The sequence below is a fragment of the Oryza glaberrima genome, chromosome 9, assembly GCF_000147395.1.
Source record: "Oryza glaberrima chromosome 9, OglaRS2, whole genome shotgun sequence".
NCBI classification, from domain to species: Eukaryota; Viridiplantae; Streptophyta; class Magnoliopsida; order Poales; family Poaceae; genus Oryza; species Oryza glaberrima.
This window is the reverse complement of record NC_068334.1, coordinates 4,076,651-4,097,547: the sequence shown is the minus strand read 5'-3', so window position 1 is coordinate 4,097,547 and position 20,897 is coordinate 4,076,651. Positions and strand designations below refer to the sequence as shown.

Below are 20,897 nucleotides of genomic sequence, written 5' to 3'. Positions count from 1 at the left end.
ATCTACAGCTGTTGCACATCCAATATGATCTAAATATGGCCATTTGCACAAATAACAGAAAACATGATATGCAATATCGATCTATAAATTGTATATTTGATTCAACTGCACATCTCTTGTACAATGGCAAATAACTGTACAGATGACCTAAAATTGATTAAAAGTTGTTTCACTCACATGTATTTATATAGTGATTGACTGAGAAACATAACATGGTCATTGATGTTAGCTCTGAATCTATATGTGTAGCTAACAGTTATCCTTCCCAGCTGATGATTAGTTCTGAATTAATCAGTACGTATTTGTCTTCCTGACAAATGATATACTTTGTCTATTGCTGTCTCAAAAATAGATAATTGCAGTCGCCTTAGGAATGTAAAATATAAACGTTTCTACTCTGCCTAGAGCAGCTAATTTACCAAAAATACCAGATGCAGTCAGTAGACTGACTGAAGCTTTATAAAAAAAAATTATTGGACTACTGAACTCAATGAAGAGTCTGTTACCATGCTTACTGACTGAAAGCTCAGTTAACCCCAAGCACATTCATTACAGGAAACAACCTCAACTAACCATTTCCTCTGACATAAACTGAGAAAGCATATAAACACATCAGTTTTTCCTAGAGAAAAAGATGGCAACTATTGCTACTTTTTTTATCCAACTACAAAATACAAATGTACATGTCAATCGATTGCCATGAGATCGGCGGAGATAAAAGCCACAACAAAGCATGATTGCCGCTCTGATTTGTCACTCGAGGCCTGAAAGAAAAGAGAAAACAAGTCCTCGTCATGCAGGAAATAAAAACCCCCAAGTACTTGACACGCACATCAAGAGCAACCAACCAACATCAACATAAATACAGAATGCTTTGAGCCTGTGACCTGAATGCATTAAGCCCGTGCTTGCATCGAGTTCGATTAAAAGTTGGAAAATAAGAGTTCAAAGTTGCAGCCTGAGACCAACCTCATGTGTAGAGACCATTGTGCTGGTGGAGATGGAAACTCGACGCAGCTCATGTGTAGAGACCATTGTGCTGGTGGAGACGGAAACTCGACGCAGATTGAGGCTGCCGGCGCCGGCACCGGCGATGGCGCCATTTGGCGGTTGGGATGGCCAATTCGGCTTGGACAGTTGCTGCTTTGGTGGAGACAGCGGCAGCCGCGTCGGTCGACATGGGCACGGAGGGGATTACTCAGGCGTGGAGCGATGCAGATTGTAGCACACGCAGACCATTGCCGCGAGAGAGACTGGGGCAAGCCTGCAGCGAGTTGCAACACAAGTGAAGGAGCAGGGCACAATGGGGACAGGGATCGCCAGTGGTGCTTTGCGTGATGGAGGGCTGCGATGACAGGAGTTGGAAGGCGATGGGCTACGTGACGGATGTAGGGTGGAGGACGGGAGGCGAGAGGAGTTACGATGGAGGGCAGAGGCGGCAGGGAATTGGAGGGCGCCGGGCTGTAGGATGGAGGGTGGGAGCGGGATTAGCACGACGTGGAGCGGAGTATGCGCGAGAATGATTTCACTGGGAGGATCGTCAAACTGATCTGATCCATTGGATATGGGAATCGAACATCCAGGTTGTGTACGATGATTTCACCTGTAGAATTAACTCCTTTTTATATTAGTATTTTTATATTAATATAGATGATATATCATAAACTGTTGGAATAACCATAGCTGTCTGTTAATAATATTCAAAACTTAACAGTAGTTAAATGAAAATGTATACAGAGAAATATCATCAAATGGCACATATTATTCACATCATTTGCTGAGACGAAATGCAGTAATATAAGAAGTTTTAGGGTTGGACACGGTTATTAAGAAAGTAGGTAGTAGTGAGTGGAGGGTTGTGATTAGATGAGTAGTGGAGGTAGGTGAGAAAAGTGAATGGTGGAGGGTTGGGATTGGTTGGGAAGAAAATGTTGGTGAAGTTAATATATTTTGGAATAAATCGTAAGGGCTAAAAGTTGTTATATTTTGGGACGGAGGGGGTACATGACTAGCACAAAAATCTGGCTACAGTTTCACGTTCACTTGCCTAATGAACTCCTCCATGAATGATGAAACATTGGAGGACTTAACCACTTGCTTTGTTGTTACTATCATCCATCTTGAGCATCTAATTTTAATGCTATCAATAGGATGAACTTGTCTAAAAAGTCATATGTTTATCTGTCCTATATTTCCTGAAACAAAGCATCAACTTGCTTGGTGAGCAGGAAACATGCCTTGGAACAGATAAGAAATATTTTGGTTTTACACTACTACAGATTACTTGAACAAAAATGATGAAGGAAATAGGCAACTCAGGACCGCAAAACCACAGAAACTCGAGGAAAATTGTAAGGAAGATACAAATATACAATTGACGCACACCATTGAAATAATTAACTGAGATATCAATCAACCAATCAATGTTGGGTTAGAAGCATGATTTAGGAATGAACTAACCTAATTTGCAATTGGTAATCGGAAAGCACCTCATTGGGAGCCTGAATGATAACTACACCAATTTCACCATTTCAGTGGTAACTGGAAAGCACTTCATTGGGAGCCTGAATGATAACTACACCAATTTCACCATTTCAGTGGTAATTGGAAAGCACTTCATTGGGAGCCTGCATGATAACTACACCAATTTCACCATTTCAGCGATGAGAACAAATCAATTGGAGAGTAGAGCAAGGCACTGTAATTATGTAAAGCAACGAAGACATCATCACCTATGACATTGCCTGAGCTCCATGCAGCAGTATACAGCAGGCGTGCTGCACAAAATACTTCCTTGGGTTTGTCGGTTTCACCTATGGATTGAAAGTTTTGCAAAATGAAATCATTCACCCTGCCTCTAAATGCATCATAACAGCAGCAACCTTAGAGCGAGAAAAATGAAAAAGGAAAATCAGTTGGTCTTGTTCATCAGTTGCATGAAGCAGGGATAGTTAACAATCAAGCACGAAGTAAAATCACCCCTGTGGAACATAGATTATCAAATGACCCTTAAAAAAAATCTAGATCCTTCATTTTTTCATCAAGATTCACTTAATCCCTCAAAATGAAAAGAAATAACACTTGTGTTAAGGTAAAGGTTAGGCTTACCTGAAAATCATAATTTAACAGAGAGGGAAGTAATGTTCCAAATTAGAGGGAAGAACAATTTATAATTTCAGTTTCAGTAGCAGTGAGAAAAATCACCTGGTCTTCTGGACAATGTTCATCAGTTTGCTGCTCTTCCAGTGGGTAGTCTACTGGGCGTTGGGTAGGATAATCATTGGTACCGTTGAAGACCTGCAAACAGCACAATTATTGGAAAACTTCCTTGCCTAACAAACAAAGATCTGATTTTGAATTCAGATTTGAATATAAGATTCAGATTTTCAGATTGAAACCATGTGTCGTCTTCTAAGGTAATCCCTAGGTCATTTTAACTAAAAGCTAATCTGAATATCAGAACAATAGACTTTTACACATCTTCTTACCTGCAAATTGTAGAAAGATCCGTATGATTGTAGAAAAATGAACACAACAACATTGTTAATGGACCTCACTCCCAACTATGACTTGCAGTAGTGAAAAAGCACGCGCACACATGCACACACTTAGTTATTCAATATAAGTATATTATTATGCATATCATTTTAGGTATCAGTATGGCCTAAATTCTATAATCTGAATATACACTAAATAACTTGAGGTATTTATTCCAACATCCAGCTATTGAAGGTAGCTTATTTTACTTAGCATTCTATGGATAAAAAAAATATCACGGATATGAGAGAAATTAGAGCTAACATGATTAAAAAGCAATATGTTTTCCTATTTTCAAAATTATTTCTTGGCATGTATTACTCGATTGTAGCAGAAAATAGCATCAACAGATATTGATCATTCACGCAATAACAATCACAAGTACAACTGTATGCATACATATGCGGACATGCCAAAGGATAATACCAGCTCTTTCAAATGCAATCCTATAAACCAAATATTCAGAGAGAACATATTAGGGATGGGGTAGAGAGGAAGTGGGGAGGGGAGGGGAGGGGAGGGGGTGGAGGAGGGGGATCTGTACCTTTCGGAGATGGCGGCGGAGGGTGCGTAGGGGTTGGCGGACAGGACGGCGCGACCACCGTTGAGGGCGGTGGAGGATCTGTCGACGACGGCTGCACGGCGGCGACGGTGGCCGTCGCGGGATCGATGGCAGTGTGGAGAGAGGATATCGGCGAGGCAAAGGACAAAGCGGCGGGTGATGGGGAGGAGGACGCGGCGGTGGCAGGTCATGGAGGCGCAGCGACATAGGGGAGGAGAAGGACGCGGAGGCGGCGGTGGACAGGATGGCACGACACCACCATCACCGAGTTAACCCCATCGGCGGATCTGACGACTACGGCTGCACCGGCGAAGGGAACTCGGCGACGGTGGCCGCCGCGGGATCGATGGCGGCGCGGATAGAGGAGATTGGCGAGGGCGAGGTGAAGACGCGGAGGCGGACGGAAGGAGGACGCAACGCCACGCCCGTGGGTGGGTGGGGAGGAGGAGGACGCGGGTGGACGGTAGGGATTAGGGCGATGCCGATGGACGGTAGTAAGGCAGTGTTTAGATTTAGTTTTGTCGTGTACGTGGGTAGACATTTGAAATATTAAACATAAACTAATAAAAAAATAAATTACAGAATCTGCCCGTAAACTGCGAGATGAATTTATTAAGACTATAGCACCACATTGTCAAATCATTGACTAATTAGGCTTCAAAAATTTGTCTCGCAATTTATACGCAATCTGTGTAATTAGTTTTTTTTTTGTCTATTTGATACTTCATCTATGTGTTCAAAGGTTCGATATGACAAGGTGTAAAGTTTTGGCATTGGAAGCCCTAAACTCCTTCTTTTTATAGAGGTCCTCGTACGCGGCTTCCATCAACTCAACTTCGACCTTCGAGTATCCTGCTGGAATCAGCCTGCAGTGGTAAGTCCCTGAAGGGTCCGTTGGGATGGCCATTCCCGACGCCACCTTCACGTGGTGAGAGGTTATCTATTAGTAATCAACATAAGTAGCAACTTGCGGAATGGACAAGTCAAAAGTCATAAAACTACAAGCATACCTTGATTGATAAGTTCTTGAAGGGAATATGCAGCTCACATGGTGTCCGCTGAGTGATCTCATCAACGGGGCAGGTGGTTTCGTCCTGAGTTTGCATGGCATCCATGCTCTGTGATCCTACCTACCCCATTGAGACGCAACTGCTACGATTGCCTGATGGGCTGACCATTGCAGGAGGAATGTACGGCTGGGGATCCTGGGACCGATGTGTGGCCATGCGTTCATCCACCTTCCTTGCCACCTCCTCTTGCATGCTGAGCTCGTAGCTCGATACCCTGTACTCAAGATCTGCAATCTTCGCCTCGGTATCTCTCTTGCTCCTCATCCAACTCCTGTACGTATGGATGTTCTCCTTGAATCCAATCTTCCAAGGAATCACCCCTTTCCCTCGTGTTCGTCCTGGATGCTCGAGAGTCTGCAGGGCGAGTGACAGCTCGTCCTTCTCTCTGTCGGGTCAAAACGTGCCCTGAGAAGAGGCTTCCACTGCGTCCGTTAGTCGACTGGCAGCCTCGTGTATCTGATCGCTAAAGACCAGGGAGCCATCAACTGGGTTAAGCGTTCCACCGTGAGCATAGTACCAGAACTTCGATCGATCTGGCCATTTAGCGGTGGCCGGTTCGATACCCCTTTCAAGCAAGCTTGCCTTCATCTTTGTTTCTGTCCATCATCGCCTGCCCTTGTTGCCTTGTCTTGTAAGCAACGAACTCGTCCCAATGATCCCTTAGCTTCAGGAATGTGTTGAAGTTCGGTGTCTACCCCCTTTAGGATGTATTTCTGGTAGAGATCTCCCTTGAAGCTCTGAAACTGTTCTACCATTTTCTTTAGAGTCCACCTTTTCACTATGTTCTCTGTACCCGCAGGAAGGGTGAATGTCTTGAGCATTGTGGTCCACAGCATCTCTTTCTCCGAATCTGGGACAAAGCTCTCATGATCTCCGCGTGCCCTTGTTCTGCGCCAGTACACCGTACTGACAGGCACGTTATCCCTCACAACCCAACCGCTGTGTCGTACGTAATTCTTGACTGCTTCTGCCGGGGCACTAGGTCGGCCGTCTTCGTCCACTTCTGTTACGATGTGTCGACCCTCTAGCTTCTTCGCGGCACCTCGTTGTCCGCGTGCCCTCTTCTGTCCAGCGGAGGATTGACTTCCACTAGCCTCCTCCTCCTCGTTCCCCTCCGCATCCCTCTCCACGTTCCCCTCCTCGTTCAAGTACTGGTTTGGATCCTCGTTTCCCTCTTCTTCGTTCCAATACTGGCTGCTTCCCTCTGCGATTATATCGTACAGTATCTGTTCCTCATCGCGATCAGCCATCTGTTCATACAAGAAATATTTGCTAAGTCTATAGGTCATATTTGCTAAGCGTAATATTAAAACTCTACTAATCTTGTATTAAAACTCTAATAATCTTATATTAAAAATCTAATAATCTTATATTAAAATTGTAGTAATGATATAAGCTAAGTCTAACACTCACATATGCTAAGTTTAATAATCCTATATTAAAAATCTAATAATCTTATATTAAAAATCTAATAATGTTATATTAAAACTCTAACAATCATATATGCTAAGTTTAAGTGTCGTATATCAGAACCCTAGATAATCATATATGCTAAGTCTAATTAAGTGTCGTATATTAAACCTCTAATAATCTTATATTAAAACTCTAATAATCTTATATTAAAATTGTAGTAATGATATATGCTAAGTCTAACACTCACATATGCTAAGTCTAATAATCCTATATTAAAAATCTAATAATCTTATATTAAAACTCTAACAATCATATATGCTAAGTTTAAGTGTCATATATTAGAACCCTAGATAATCATATATGCTAAGTCTAATTAAGTGTCGTATATTAAACCTCTAATAATCTTATATTAAAATTGTAGTAATGATATATGCTCAGTCTAACACTCACATATGCTAAGTCTAATAATCCTATATTAAAAATCTAATAATCTTATATTAAAAATCTAATAATCTTATATTAAAACTCTAACAATCATATATGCTAAGTCTAAGTGTTGTATATTAGATCTCAAATAATCATATATGTTAAGCCTAAGTGTCATATATTAGAACCCTAGATAATCATATATGCTAAGTCTGATTAAGTTTCGTATATTAAACCTCTAATAATCCTATATTAAAACTCTAATAATCTTATATTAAAATTGTAATAATCATATATGCTAAGTCTAACACTCACATACGCTAAGTCTAATAATCCTATATTAAAAATCTAATAATCTTATACTAAATCTCTAATAATCTCTAACACTCACATATGCTAAGTCTAATAATCTAATAATCTCTAACATTCACATTTACTAAGTCTAATAATCTAATAATCTTATATTAAAAATCTAATAATCTTATATTAAATCTCTAGCAATCATATCTTTACATCACTTACCTGCGCGAATTCCTTCGAAGGCTAGCTACCACTTTGGCTTGAAGGACGACGACGACGACGTCTTTTCTGCAACATGCAAAAAAATGTATTACTCTAAACGCAAAGGAACATATATTGTATTTCACGTTTTCAAGTATATATAATCATATATATATATGCTAAGTTTAATAATCGTTTAATTATCTCGTTCGTACACGTTTCGTTCGCGTTCGTTCTCACACTTTTAGTTCAAGTGCCTTCACGTTCGTTCACACGTTTCGTTCATGTTTCATTCACGTTCGTTCACGTTTCGTTCACGTTCGTTCGCGTTTCATTCACGTTCGTTCATGTTCGTTCACGTTTCGTTCACGTTCGTTCGCGTTCGTTCACGTTTCATTCACGTTTCCTTCACGTTCGTTCACGTTCGTTCTCGTTAAGTTCACGTTCGTTCGTTTGCGTTTCGTTCACGTTCGGCAATGACGGGGTGGCAATGGCGGCAGCGGAGCGGCGGCGTGGCGGCACGGCCTGGCACCGTGGCGCAGCGGCGTGGCGAGGCGGGGGCAGCGGCATGGCAGTGGCGTCGGCGTCGTCGGCAGTGGCGGTCGTGATGTTATACGTCGTCGGCGGTGGCGGCCACATCGAAGTCGGGGTCGGCATCGGCGGGAGGCGGAGTCGGGGTCGGCCGCGTCGATGTCGGCGGCGGCGTCGGCAACGAGGCGGCGGCGGTTTGGAGAGAGAGATCGAGATCGAGAGAGAGAGAGAGAGAGGCGGCGGCAGCTCTCACCCCATAGATGCGGCGGCGGCGGAGGCGGTGACGACGACGACCGCAAGACGACGGCGAGAGACGATGGCTGCGTCGGCGCGGGGATGCCCTAGGCAGTGGCGACGAAGGAGAAGCCGAGATCGGAGAAAAAACTTCTAAGTGTTGGTGGAGAAGAAGAGGGCGCATCAGGAATATATATACCTCTATATCTTTAGTCCCGATTGGTGAGAACAACCGGGACTAAAGATATCTTTAGTCCCGGTTCGTAAGAACAACCGGGACTAAAGATAAGGGTTCGTTAGTCCCGGTTGTTCTTACGAACCCTTATCTTTAGTCCCGGTTGTTCTCACCAACTGGGACTAAAGATATTTTCCCGCTATTTCCAAATTCTTTTTAAACCCGGTTAGGGTTAAGAACCGGGACTACAGATAATAGCACTGAATATTGAATTTCATTACGTATGTGTTTCTAAAATAGTAAATAATGCATTAAAATTATTTAAAGTCAAAAAATTAATGACAAAACCTTCGAAAAAATATTGTTGTCTGTAGTAAATTAAGTGGATAATATATAATAAGCACATAAATGATTTAAAATTGTTAAAAATTCTAATAATCATATATAATTAGCATATGCATGATATTAAATTGTTAAAAATTCTAATTAACATATGTAAATACCACATGCATGATTTAGAACTTTTAAAAATTCTAATTATCGTATATAATTAGCATATGCATGATTTAAAATTGTTAAAAATTCTAATTAACATATATAAATACCACATGCATGATTTAAAACTTTTAAAAATTCTAATTATCGTATATAACTAGCATATGCATGATTTAAATTTGTTAAAAATTCTAATAATCATACAAAATTAACATATGCCATACAGCAATTGATTTATATGGATATTCAATACATCCAAAATAGTTTACATCGTGTACATAACAATTACGGCAATACATCGGCGGTGACGGTTGACCGCATGTACTTTCTCCTCACTATTGTTCCTTCCTTGTGATCGCTACGTGAGTAAGGGGTGTCTTCATTTGATAGGAGGATGCTATGGTCAATCGTCACCGTGAAAGGGGGTTGCTCATCAAACTGATCGTAATCCTCATCAGTCTTGTCCTCTACTCCGACGATTTTTCTTTTGCTTGGGAGAACCACGTGGCGCTTCATCTCGTCAGGCCCTTTGCCCTTCTTTCCTTTGCTAGACATGTTCTTCACGTAAAAAATTTGCGTTACATCATTGACAAGGACAAAAGGTTCGTCCGAGTATCCAACCTTGTTAAGGTCAACCGTTGTCATCCCACTGTCATCAATCGTTACGCCTCCACCAGTCAACCTAACCCATTGGCACCGGAACAGAGGGACTTTGAGAGGACCATAGTTAAGTTCCCATATGTCCTCGATGGCACCGTAATACGCGCCAGTTGTACCATCGTGTCCCATGGCATCGATACGAACAACACTGTTTTGGTTCGAGCTCTTCATGTCTTAGGCTCTCGTGTAGAATATGTACCCATTGATCTCATATCCCAAGAATGTCGCGATCGAGCCAGATGGTCCCCTCGCCAGGAAGGCCAGTTGTTGGTTAATCGTCTCGTTACCCATGAGATGTTGTCGCAGCCACGCGGGGAAAGTATCAATGTGATGCCGTGTAATCCATTCATCGGACTTACCGATGTTTCTGGCGCGAACTAGAGCCAAGTGCTCCTCGATGTAAGGAGCCACCAATGAAGATTGTTGCAGAACCGTGAAATGGGCTTTACGGAATAAATTGTTGTCTACCGTCATTATTGCTTTCCTTCCGAGAGTCCCCTTTCCCCGTAGTCTCCCTTCATGGCGTGATTCAGGTACCCCGATTGGGCGAAAGTCTTCAATAAATTCTACGCAAAATTCAACGACCTCCTCTGTTCCATACCCCTTGGCTATGCTTGCCTCTAGACGAGCACGGTTACGAACATACTTCTTCAGAACGCCCATGTACCTCTCGAAAGTAAACATGTTGTGTAGGTACACAGACCCGAGAATACCGATCTCTTTGACAAGGTGACAAAGCAGATGGGTTATTATATTGAAAAATGAAGGTGGAAATATCAACTCAAAGCTGACAAGACATTGCACCACATCATTCTGAAGGGATTCTAATCTATTCAGATCAATGACCTTCTGCGAAATTGCGTTCATGAAAGTACATAGCTTTGTTATTGTTGCCCGGACATTGTCTGGAAGGATACCCCTTATTATAACTGGTAGCAGTTGTGTCATCAACACATGACAGTCATGAGACTTTAGGTTTGTGAACTTCTTCTCCTTCGTGCTTATTATTCGCTTTATATTCATGGAGTATCCAGACAGTACCTTGATGCTCTCCAAGCATTCAAACATACTTTCCTTCTCTGCCTTTCTAAGAGTGTAGCTGGCTGGACTCAAGTAATGGCTTCCTTTCTCCTTTGGTTCCGGTGAAGGTCGCCGCGTTGTTCCATATGCTTCAGATCATTACGTGCTTCCAGTGTATCTTTCGACTTTCCATATACACCTAGGAAGCCAAGAAGGTTTATGCAAAGGTTCTTAGTAAGGTGCATCACGTCGATTGCGTGGCGGACGTCCAAGAATTCCCAATAGGGTAACTCCCAAAATATAGAGTTCTTTTTCCACATCACTGCGTGACCATCTTCGCTCTCTATAGGCTGGCTGCCAGGCCCCTTTGCAAACACTACTTTAAGATCTTTCACCATAGCAAACATTGTTTTCCCGCTGCGATGTTTAGGCTTCATACGGTGGTCAGCCTTATATTCAAAGTGCTTGCCTTTCTTCAATACTGGGTGGTTTGCAGCAAGGAATCAATGATGACCCATGTACACAACCTTTCTACAGTGCTTAAGATACGTACTTTCTGTTTCATCCATACAGTGAGTGCAAGCCTTGTACCCCTTGTTGGACTGCCCGGATAGATTGCTAAGTGCAGGCCAATCGTTGATGGTTACGAACAGCAGCGCTCGTAGGTTAAACTCCTCCTGTTTGTCCTCGTCCCACACGGGGACACCTTCCTTCTTCCACAACAGTTTAAGACCTTCCTTCTTAGATACACATCGATGTCGTTACCAGGTTGCTTGGGGCCTTGAATAATAATCGGCATCATTATGTACATCCTCTTCATGCATAGCCAATAGGGGAGGTTGTAGATACACATCGTAATGGGCCAAGTGCTATGGCCGCTGCTCATCTCTCCAAAAAGATTCATGCCATCCGTACTTAAACCAAATCGTACGTTTCGTGTGTCCTTTCCAAAGTCTTTAAATTTTCTGTCGATGTTTCGCCACTGCGAACCATCGGCGGGGTGTCTCAGCATCCCGTCCTGTTTACGTTCTTCAGCGTGCCAACGCATCATTCTAGCATTCCCCTTGTTCCTGAACAAACGCCTTAGCCGTGGTATTATAGGGAAATACCACATCACCTTAGCAGGAATTCTCTTCTTTGTTGGCTGCCCGTCAACTTCACCTGGATCCTCTCGTCTAATCTTGTTTCGTAGTGCTTTACAAACAGGGCATGCTTCTAGATTCTCGGACTCCTCACCGCGATATAGGATACAATCATTCGGACATGCGTGAATCTTTTGAACTTCCAGTCCTAGAGGGCAGACTATCTTCTTAGCTTCGTACGTTGTCTCGGGCAATTTGTTTCCCTCCGGAAGAATGTTCTTGACGAGTTTCAATAAATCGCCAAATGCCTTGTCACTAACACCATTTTTTGCCTTCCATTGCAAGAACTCTGGAGTGGTATTCAACTTTTTGTGCCCCTGCTCGCAACCTGGGTACAACGACGTTCTGTGGTCCTCTAACATCCGCTCTAATTTATGGGTCTCCTTTTCACTTTCACAGTCCTCCTTTACGTCCTACAACATCTGACCAAGATTATCCGCAGCGTCGTTATCGCCCGTATCCTTGTCCACCTCGTCCGTTTGATTTCCTTCAAATCTAGCGTAATGAGCCCAGTCGGGGATGTTCGCGTCCTCCGCTTCATCTTCTTTCATTTCAACCCCTTACTCACAGTGGGATGTCCAACAATTATAGCTTGCATGAACCCAACTAAAACAAGTGAAAATGAATAGTCTTGAATGCAGAATACTCCTTCTAGTTCTTACACTTATCGTATGGACAACAAATAAAACCGTTATGCTTGTTAGCTTCAGCCACTCTCAAAAAATAATACACGCCCTCGATAAACTCTTTGGACCGCTGGTCAGCGTACATCCATTGCCAATCCATCTACATAAAATAAAAAAAATCGTACATAAATAAATTTTCGTACAATAATGACAGTCAAACAATAATGATAAAATAATTAAAAATTCTTTCGACAAGCATACAATAATGACACATAATTACTCCTACAATTAATAATTATAAAATAATCCAACAAACAATTCTTATTAACAATTTTTGAAGTTCTAAACTAATATTAATAGTGTACTTCTCTTAATCTTCAATTTATTTTGTTTTCTATTTTTTAAGATTAATTTTCATCATATTTTAAACTATGAGAATAAAATTCTTTTAAGTAAACAACAAAATTTCTATATATTCTTCTTCCCCCACCCAAATTTTCTCTCTCATCAACTTACAATAAAGTTTTGGAGAAAAAAAATGTGTGAAACATATCTCCAAAAGTAATATAACAACAAAAAATATTGGAGGATGAAGTTACTAACCTTTTAGACACCTCCGATTTGTATATAATCACTAAAAAATTTTACAAAAATTTTTGGCATGACCTCCCCTCTTTCTTTGAGAAATTTTGAAACTTACTCGGACTACAGGAGGAAGAAGACATATATAAACGGAGGATTTTTAGTCTCGGTTGGTGTTGCCAGGATCTTTTAGTCCCGGTTGGTAACAAAGTTAGGATCTTTAATCGCGGTTGGTACCAACCGGGACTAAAGATCCGGGGGGCCTAACAACGTCTGACATCTTTAGAACCAGAACTAAAGATAATCTTTAGTCCCGGTTGGTGTTATCAACCAGGACTAAAGATCACATATGCCCGTTATAGCCACCAACTGGAACTAAAGATGATCTTTAGTCCCGGTTTTAAATGGATCCGAGACTATTGTGAATTTCGGCCAACCGACCAAAGATGGTTTCTCCGCCAGTGGATCCGACCAACTCTTAGCTATAAGAGAGATGAGGCACTTCAAAATTTAAGAATTTGAATTCCATAAATATTCTGATTGGAAGCGGTAAAACTAGGGAAAAAATAAACGAAATTGAAGGAGAAAAAAGAAGGCCTAAAGCAAACAACAAGGTCAAAAGGATCCAGGATGAGGAAAATTAGCAGCAAACCTAAATCAAAACGCAAGACCACCGCTCCACCGCTCAGCTCATCCTACTTCTTCGTGGAACGAGAACAATGCGGGACGACGTCTCGAACGCTGATGGATCATGCCCCGACACAAGGAGGTACGAGGAAGAAAAATCTGAGAAGGGCAAGCTTTAGGGATGGGGAATGCACCGAGGTCACTGCCGATCTGCCGCAATGGACGAGCTGCTCCCTCCCTGCTCACTGTCGTTGCGCCTGAGAGCATGGATCCGGAGGAGCGCCACCGCCGTCGCGCCGAGGCCGCTGCTCACCGGAGTCGCCGCCGCCTGTGCCGAGGCCATTGCCTCTCCCGCTCGACGAGGCCGAGGTCGCTACTCGTCGGGGCTGCTGCTCGCACCGGTGCTGAGGCTGTCGCCTCTCCCGCTGCTCGACGAGGCTGAGGGCGCTGCTCTCCGGGTGGTGTCACTGCCACGGCTCGCAGGGGACGAGGCCAAGGTTGCGCTGCTCCCTCCATGGGCAGCTGCAAAAGGGGAAAAGGAAGTGGCTAGATGCAGTGCACTGGTGGGGACTGGGGAGGAAGAATCGAGATTGGTCTTATCCTATCCCCTCTGCAGCTTTAATTTTTTTTTCTCTCCTATATAACTCAAGTGTCAAGAGCGTTTGAGAAAAAAAAATAAAGGAATATAATCACTGCTGCTTTCTTTTTTACCTCTTGTCCACCCTGTTTTTATTCTTATTCTGTCTTTATTTTCCTCTCTTTCTGCTTTGCTTTTATATTTTTATTGTCTATTTTTAAATATTTAACCCCAAATGCATAAGCTGAAAGCAATACTCACTTACAAAAAAACATCGATTTTCACTATTTAAGATGTGACGTCAGCTTTTGCACGTCATGATTTAGATGTATCATCAATTCAACTTCATGCATTTTCTTCATATATCAATGCACGGATATATTCCCACAGTTAAATTACATAGAGTGCTCTACATAAAAGCAATCTCATCGTTTATCCTATCATTCCAACAATCGAAGCCACACGTCAAAAACAGTATCCACATGATAATTGTTCATAAATTGCGGGCTAGCGGCTTGATGCGATGCTTGGGCATGGAGGTGGCGGTGGGGTTGGCTGCGACACCGGGTGACAGGTCCGCAGCGACCAGGAGCAATGACAAGGCTGTCGCAGAGGATGCCGACAGGGCCACCACAACACCGATGAAGGGTCGTTCTCCAACGTCATCCCCCAGCCTGACCAGGCAACGGGTACCGCACCTGGGCATGTAGGCGGCGGTGGGAGCAGCTGTGGCATTGGGTGATGGGTTCGCAGCGACCGGGAGCGACGACGAGTAGGGCGCTGTTGGTATTTCTTACGATCACAGATAAAATCCGCAAGCGCACGGATATACCGATGTAGCACTTCCCCTACGGAGTATTTCAAGGGTATCGAATCCAAGGGAACGTGTGTGATCCGATCTTCCTCCGGTTTATCCAAGGACACCAAGCAAATGATAGGCCAAGAGAGAGAGGATTTACTAGTGAGAAACAGTGTCTAGGGAAAGCTTAACTTTAATCGTAATGCAATACTTCAGGCCGAAACCCGAACCTGGGCTGGGCCCTCCTGGCCTGGCCTTCGGTCGGTAGACTCCCTGTACCTTCCTCTATCCATTTCTCAGAATTTTAGGGTGATTCTCTGGTGTTTCGATGAAGTTCACAACCCCTCATTGTATGGATACATAATTCTCATCACTTTAGTCTGATTTTCCTCCCAACTTTAGGGTTTATCATCTGCATACAAATACACACCAACACTTATGGAATGTGTGAGATTAAGCACCTATCACTATGTTGATTGTTTTTTTATCTAAACTTTATGCAGATGTTGACGGTATAGAATTGATATTTAACAGCCGCTAACAGGCACAAAGGACGCTGACCGTGATGCCAACGGGGCCAACACGACACTGATGATAGGCATCCTTACAATATCCTTGTTGTATCAATTACTCTACTATCCTTTTTAATTATTTATTTTTAAAATTCTCTCGTTTAAAAATACATATGTCATCGAATGGCCAATCAGAAAAATATCGACAACGATTTTTTCTCAACAACAAAAATTTTAAATAATCAGAAAAATATCAACATAAACTTTTTCTCAATAAAAAAAATTAAATTAACGGTGTCACTGTTAGGTGGTGTCAAGACGAGGCGTGTGACACGTTAGCCGTCAACCGCTATGGCGATGTGCAGTTTACCATCATCCCACCAAGGATGAAAAATATGTACCGTTAAGGACAAATGTATTGCATTTTCCCTTTTTCCCATTGCAAGAATTAAAATTGCGATCAAAAGTTTAATATGTTTTAGTCGAAAGTTTCGTACATCGCCTAAGTCCGATTGCACCTGATATCATCTCGGCGGGCGAAGCAGTTCGCGTCCGATTCTTGTGTGCCTGTCCTTCCTGTGTCAACCACGCCGACCGAATCCGTTTCTGTCCGGAGGCAAGACAGCGATGGGCACACGCCTGCAGAGGAAGGGCATGTTTGCTTCGTGCCTTGGAAAACTCGCCTGACTTAGGCATGCATCTCAGGCATCCGATTTTGTGCGCATGCGGCTGGATGGACCTGCCTGAGCCAGGGCAGCAACCAAACAAGCCCGAAATGCAGAGGCCGGCCAATCCATCTACTCGCACGGCTGTGACCGTACAGTGGTGATTTTGTGGCGAATTGCTATATCCACCCAAGCTTGTGCACCAGAAGATTTTCAGATTTTCGCTTCGTGCATGTAGCGGGAAATTAATTCATCAACATTGCTTTTGTTCTGTTTGGGTACAAGACAGCGATGGGCACACGCCTGCAGAGGAAAAGCAGAGGCCGGCCAATCCATCTACTCGCATGGCTGTGACTGTACGGCTTTCCTTAAACCCCTCCGGCTGATTTTGTGGCGAATTGCTATATCCACCCAACTTTGTGCACCAGAAGATTTTCAGATTTTCGCTTTGTGCATGTAGCGGGAAATTAATTCATCTGCATTGCTTTTGTACTGTTTGGGTAAATCAAATTTAGGTTCAGTTTTTACTAAGCTCACATGCTAAATTACTAGGAGGTTTTTATGAAGATCAAAATACTTCTTCTTTTTCACCCAAAGTGTATCGTGTTTCTGCTAGGTTCACACATGTTTATACCAATAAATAGAATTTATTCCCAATCACGAGTTTGGAGTATGGTATACCTCCTTTGGATTAAGGGAAGATTCGGCCGAATTTTAGCTGAACTAAAGAGAGGTAGTGTACTAGACCGTGGCTGAAAAGGAGAAAAGAAATAGGGGTTCGACCTAAAAACAAAGAATAATTTTTATTAACTTTTTAATTCTATTGTAATGTATAACGATCATAATGTTTTAATTTATTATTCAGCTCCTTGTATAAAAAAAGACCTTACCCGTTGCAACGCACGGGTATTTTTTCTAGTTCTTATAAAATTGAAGATGTTTTTGCCGGTATTTTGGTACGTCATCAATGTATGAGTCGGTTTTTAAGTTTGTTTGATTTTGAAAATACATATTTGTATTTAAGTCGGTTTTTAAGATCGTTCACTTTTGGTAATACAGAAGGAATCATATAAGAAATTTGTTTAAAAAAATTTGCATGCTAACTTGAGACGATCGGACTCCTAACTGTAGCTCATGATTTTCTAAATATATATATATATATATACAAGCGAACTCCCACAGTGAATTTTATCTTAACTAAACTATATAACAATAATAAGATTAAAATAGACTTCACCGGTTGCAACACACAGGCATTTTTTTAGTAGAGGAAAAAAAAAGACCGATCTTGAAAGACGATTTCGATGACATGACGTCTACATAACAATGTTGATCTGATCTTCATCTCACGTGGTATCGACGTGACATTTATGTGACATTAGAATTAAAAAAAAATGTGAAACCTATTTATGGGATCCACTTAAAGTATCTCCAACAGACTACCTAAAATAAGCTCTCCAAACACCCATATAGCCATCCACCCAATCGGGGAAGATTTAGGCCTCGTTCGGTAAGGCCCGGAATGGCCTGGAACAGCCTTTGTTCCGGGCGGAAAGAAGTGGCCTGTTTCCAAATCTGGTCTGGCCCGGAAGCGTCGTTCGTTTAGGCCAGCCCGGATTGGAAATGGGCATGGTTTGGCCTCCCTCCCCCTGTTCCTGGACCGGATTCAATCCCCACCTCCCCCCCTCTGGGCTCCGGCTCCAATCCGGGCGCGAGGCGGCGGTGTGCGGCTGGTGACGCGAGGAGACGGCGCGGCGGCGCATCGACGTCGACGGCGGCAACGATCTCTTCCCATCCGCCGTCCGCGCTCTCCGCTGCCTTCTCGCCGGTAACGTCTTCCTTTCTCTCCCTGGCACTAGGGTACTTCGTGGAGGAGCTCTGGGAGCGGAGGGGGGAGGGGGAGGAGGAGGAGGAGCGGGCGCTGGCGCCGCTCGCCGCCGCGCTCGAAGCGGCGCTCGCGCTGCTCCGGCTCGGCCGCGAGGGGAGCCACATTAGGTTTCTTGATTTCTTGATTAGGTGAATTTGTGATGGTTGACGGCGGGTGACCTAGGTGAACTTGGTTCTTGATTTCTAGCGATTTTTTTCTCTTACCAATTTCCTAACTTAAAACCTATAATACGATTGAACCCTGAGTTTGGGGGGTCTGCTGGACCATTAGGAAACCCATAAAGGGTGGCGGTCTGGGCGAGCAGCGAGGGGTGCCACCTCAGCGTTTTGCTACAGTTCTACAGTGCGCGCGGGGTGGAAATTTTGTGAAAAGGCCCTCCGACTTTATTTAATTGCGTATATGTCCCTCTAGAACAGTAGTAATAGAGGAGATTCCAGGAATAAGGACCTATATGTAAAAAGTGGAAAACGTAGGGCTTTTTCCGCAAAATGGCGCCCACTAGCAGACGCCCCAGACCCTATTCGTTGCCGTCCGAGCCTCCCCTCTCACTCTCCGGCACCGCCAGCTCCGCCACCCCTCGCGCCGTCCCCGTTACTGACTGCCGCCGCTTGCGCCTCCCCCTCGCTCCGCCACGTCCACCCCCGCTGCCGCCGCCGAGCGCCGCCTCCGCCTCCGCCTCTGCTTCACGTCGCCGCCACCGAGCGCACGGCTCGCGCCGTCGCCTCTACCATCCCTCGCGTCGCCATCTCCGCTAGCGTCGTCGCCGTCGCCGTCACCTCGCCTCGTCACGGCTGCCTCCACGACCCCTCGCGTCGCCACCTCCGCTGTCGTCGTCGCCGCCACGCCCGCCGCTGCCTCGCGCCGCCACGCCCGCCGCCGCCTCCGGCTTCCCCGTCGCCTCGCGTCGTCGTCGCCGTCGCCCGTCCCCGCCACCATCGCCAGCTCCCCAAACCCTAGCCGCCACCGCCCGCTCGTTCCGACGGGGATTCGGAGGGGGTGGAGAGGAGGCGGAGGCGGAGGCGGCGGCGGTCGGCGAAGAGGACGAAGATGGTGACGGCGGCAGCGGCGGAGGAGGCGGACGCGGCGGTGGGAGAGCGAGAGGGTGGTGATGGCGGTCAGCGGAGAGGACGATAATGGTGACGGTGGCGGCGGCGGAGGAGGCGGACACGGTGGCGGGAGAGCGAGACGGTGCTGATGGCGGTCGGCGAAGAGGACGATGATGGTGACGGCGGCGGCAGCAGATGCGGCGGATGCGGCGACGGGAGAGCGAGACGGTGGTGATGGCGACGACCCGCGCACTCTCCCATGGCAATCTCAGAGAAGTGATCGTTCTTCCTCTTCTGTTTATGCTTGTGTATGGGCATATGGCTGTTGTTCCTAGTTTGAGCTCGCCGTCCATCGGATAGTCTCGCCGACAGCGCGTGGCACTTCCCCATCTGTAAGTGGGAACTCATAAAGGTTGGCAGCCTGGGCGAGCAGCGAGCTGTGCCACGTCGGATTGCTGTGCACTGAGCTGGTTACTGTTGCAGTCATGCGTGGTTCAATTGCTGTCATGACCGGAAATAACCCAACGGACGTTCCTTACGTGCGTGTATTATTCCTTGTCCCAGGAGGCAAGGTACACCAAAAGTTGATACATTTCAGAGTTTATCAAGCGGAAGCATATATAGTTAATTTATTACATGGACGGCGAAGGCCCAGCACACACAAAGACAAACGGGAAACAGCGGAAGACTAGGGCGACGACCACAGGCGCTTGACGGCAGGCACGAGCTAAACACCAAAGCCTTCATCATCCAGGGGCTCCTCTTCTGGATTTGGGAAAAATTGAGCAAGACTGAGTACAACCACCGTACTCAACAAGACACACCCATAAGTGCAGAATAAATGCAAATGAGTACAATGGAGTTATAATATAGGGGGGTTAGGGTTTTGCAGTAAACAGCATTTAAAGACACTTGGTTGCTCAAAGCTAAATTTAAAACACGATCCTAGAACTATTTAATATTATTAAACAAGGCCGTGAACCCACACGAACCTGCCTTAACCCAAGGCCTACGATGATTCAGACCGAACTGGCAACCCGACCCTGGGTCCCAGCTCGTCCCAAGCCAACCCAGGCCAAAAGTTCGCCGAGTACTGCGCCGAGCTGGGAATGCGGCGCGAGCTCACGGCGCCCTACTCTCCGTAACAAAACGGCGTCGTCGAGCGGCGAAACCAATCCGTGGTGGGCACGGCGCGGAGTATGCTCAAGGCGAAGGGGCTGCCAGGTATGTTTTGGGGAGGGGTGATAAATACCGCCGTGTATCTGCTCAACAGGTCGTCGTCCAAGAGTATCGGCGGCAAGACCCCGTACGCGCTGTGGAACGGCGTTCCGCCGGCCGTGCACCATCTGCGCACGTTTGGGTGTGTGGCACACGTGAAGACGACCACCCCGAACCTGAAGAAACTGGATGACAGGAGTCGTCCAATGATCTTTGTCGGCTACGAGCCGGGGTCCAAGGCGTATCGCGCCTATGATCCGGCTACTCGGCGTGTTCACATCTCCCGCGACATCGTCTTCGACGAAGCGGCCCAGTGGGACTGGGATGCTGAGGCGGCCGCTGATCTCAACACCGACTTCGTCGTTGAGTACACCATGGTGTACCATCCTAGCTCGCTGTCAGGAACACGCCAAGATGCTGGGGAGCCGCCTGCTCGATCTTCATCATCGCCGCGAATGCCATCAGACTCACCGACAGCCGGCCGAACACCTTCGGTGCATGGCGATGCGCCGGCGGTTGAATTTGTGTCGCCACCAACTGGAGCAGCTGCTAATCTTGATGCAGACCACGACGACGCACCACTCTGTTTCC

The 20,897-nt window shown here is 45.1% G+C and overlaps 1 protein-coding gene across 8 annotated transcripts; it reads right to left on the bottom strand.

Moving 5' to 3' along the window:
* Nucleotides 1–374: 374 nt before the first annotated feature.
* On the bottom strand, nt 375–14,256 carry LOC127784569 (uncharacterized). Of its 8 annotated transcripts, none has more exons than XR_008019552.1 (10): nt 13,796–14,214; nt 12,429–12,552; nt 7,531–7,596; nt 5,110–6,419; nt 4,082–5,018; nt 3,205–3,297; nt 2,733–2,882; nt 2,490–2,638; nt 970–1,603; nt 375–764 (listed from the first exon to the last, which is right to left on the bottom strand). XR_008019552.1 is itself a non-coding variant. In XM_052311899.1 (2 exons), the coding sequence occupies exon 2, from the start codon at nt 10,670–10,672 to the stop codon at nt 9,779–9,781; it is 894 nt and encodes a 297-aa protein (XP_052167859.1). In that variant the 5' UTR covers nt 10,673–12,552; nt 13,627–14,256; the 3' UTR covers nt 9,183–9,778. The 8 variants fall into 8 exon arrangements, 2 of the variants coding, with proteins under 2 accessions (XP_052167859.1, XP_052167858.1); XR_008019553.1 differs by having other exon boundaries at nt 2,461–2,627; XR_008019554.1 differs by having other exon boundaries at nt 2,461–2,627; nt 2,733–2,813.
* Between the last annotated feature and the right edge of the window lie 6,641 nt (nt 14,257–20,897).

Bases quoted from the DNA above. Each gene is read 5' to 3' on its own strand.
- LOC127784569 (XM_052311899.1), bottom strand. From the start codon at position 10,672: ATGTTTGAATGCTTGGAGAGCATCAAGGTACTGTCTGGATACTCCATG.